Here is a 1,381-nt window from a genome sequence, read left to right on the forward strand (position 1 = left end):
ACTGAAATTTCATTTCAGTAGAAGGGCATATTATTGTAACTACATTTAAACACTCCAAGTGGGAAGTAAGAATACAAAAAAAACATTTTAAATTAGCCAGGTCATACAGCCTAAGTCAAAATACTGGTTAAGTGAAAATGGTTGTTCGTATTCTTCCTTCCCACTTGGAGTGTTTAAATGTAGTTATAATAATATGTTCTTCTACTGAAATGAAATTTTAGTAAACTTTCTGTATCTTTGTGCAGCTAAACATTGCTCTGCATTTTACATTTAATGTAAGGCTCATATTGCTTAAATAAATGGAGTTGCATGAAACGATCGTACAACATTAACTTTCAATATCCTTGTTGCTTATTTTGATATATATATAGAGAGACAGACAGACAGACAGACAGACAGACAGAAGTCAGGTAGACACAAAGTGACACAGGCACAGAGGATGATGCAACATTTTGACTTTAACAAATAATGTGAAAAAGATATGTACCGAAGTACTTTGCAAGGGATCTGTTGTGGTTTGGTTCTCTCCAAGTGTAACAGAGGATGACGAAGAAAGCGAAGATGAGGGTCCCGGTGGCTACAAACAAAATATGACGTGGCACAAACAATTATATACGAGGAAATAACACATTGCACAAATCAATATACAAGAAAACGCACACGTCAATGAATATAGAGAATGGTATATACATTATATACATATATATATATATATATATATATATATAATTTACATTCCAGGTGAATATGGTACTTAAGATTAGGCACCAGAATTAAGTAAGGTATTATCCAGACAATTCCAAAATAAGGTCATTAAAAATCAAAATAAGGAACAAGGATATTCAAGGTTAATGCAGTACGATCGTTTCATGCAACTCCATATATTTAAGCAATGTGAGGGTTACATTAAATTTAAAATGCAGAACTATCTTCAGCTGCACAAAGATACAGAAAGTTTACTGAAACTTCATTTCAGTAGAATGGCATATTATTGTAACTACATTTAAACACTCCAAGTGGGAAGTAAGAATACAAAAAAAAACATTTTAAATTAGCCAGGTCATACAGCCTAAGTCAAAATACTGGTTAATTGAAAATGATTTTTCGTATCCTTCCTTCCCACTTGGAGTGCTTAAATTTAGTTATAATAATATGTCCTTCTACTGAAATGAAATTTTAGTAAATTTTCTGTATCTTTGTGCGGCTGAAAATTGCTCTGCATTTTACATTTAATGAAATGCTCACATTGCTTAAATAAATGGAGTCACATGAAACGATCTTACTGCATTAACCTTGAATATCCTTGTTGCTTATTTTGATATATATATATATATAGACAGACAGACAGACAGACAGACAGACAGACAGACAGATAGACAGA

At 32.2% G+C, this 1,381-nt stretch overlaps 1 protein-coding gene across 12 annotated transcripts in view; it reads right to left on the bottom strand.

The window, feature by feature from the left end:
* The window catches only part of LOC106871506 (uncharacterized), an 84,238-nt gene that overhangs the window by 33,671 nt on the left and 49,186 nt on the right, over nucleotides 1–1,381 (bottom strand). For 6 of the 12 annotated variants that reach the window (XM_014918001.2, XM_014917996.2, XM_014917997.2 and 3 more), the window contains one exon: nucleotides 488–577. The exons of the other annotated variants lie outside the window; for them this stretch is intronic. In XM_014918001.2, the coding sequence (XP_014773487.2) occupies nucleotides 488–577 (90 nt within the window). The remainder of the gene's footprint in view (nucleotides 1–487; nucleotides 578–1,381) is intronic. 12 annotated transcript variants of the gene reach the window in all.

This window comes from Octopus bimaculoides, chromosome 24 (assembly GCF_001194135.2).
Source record: "Octopus bimaculoides isolate UCB-OBI-ISO-001 chromosome 24, ASM119413v2, whole genome shotgun sequence".
NCBI classification, from domain to species: Eukaryota; Metazoa; Mollusca; class Cephalopoda; order Octopoda; family Octopodidae; genus Octopus; species Octopus bimaculoides.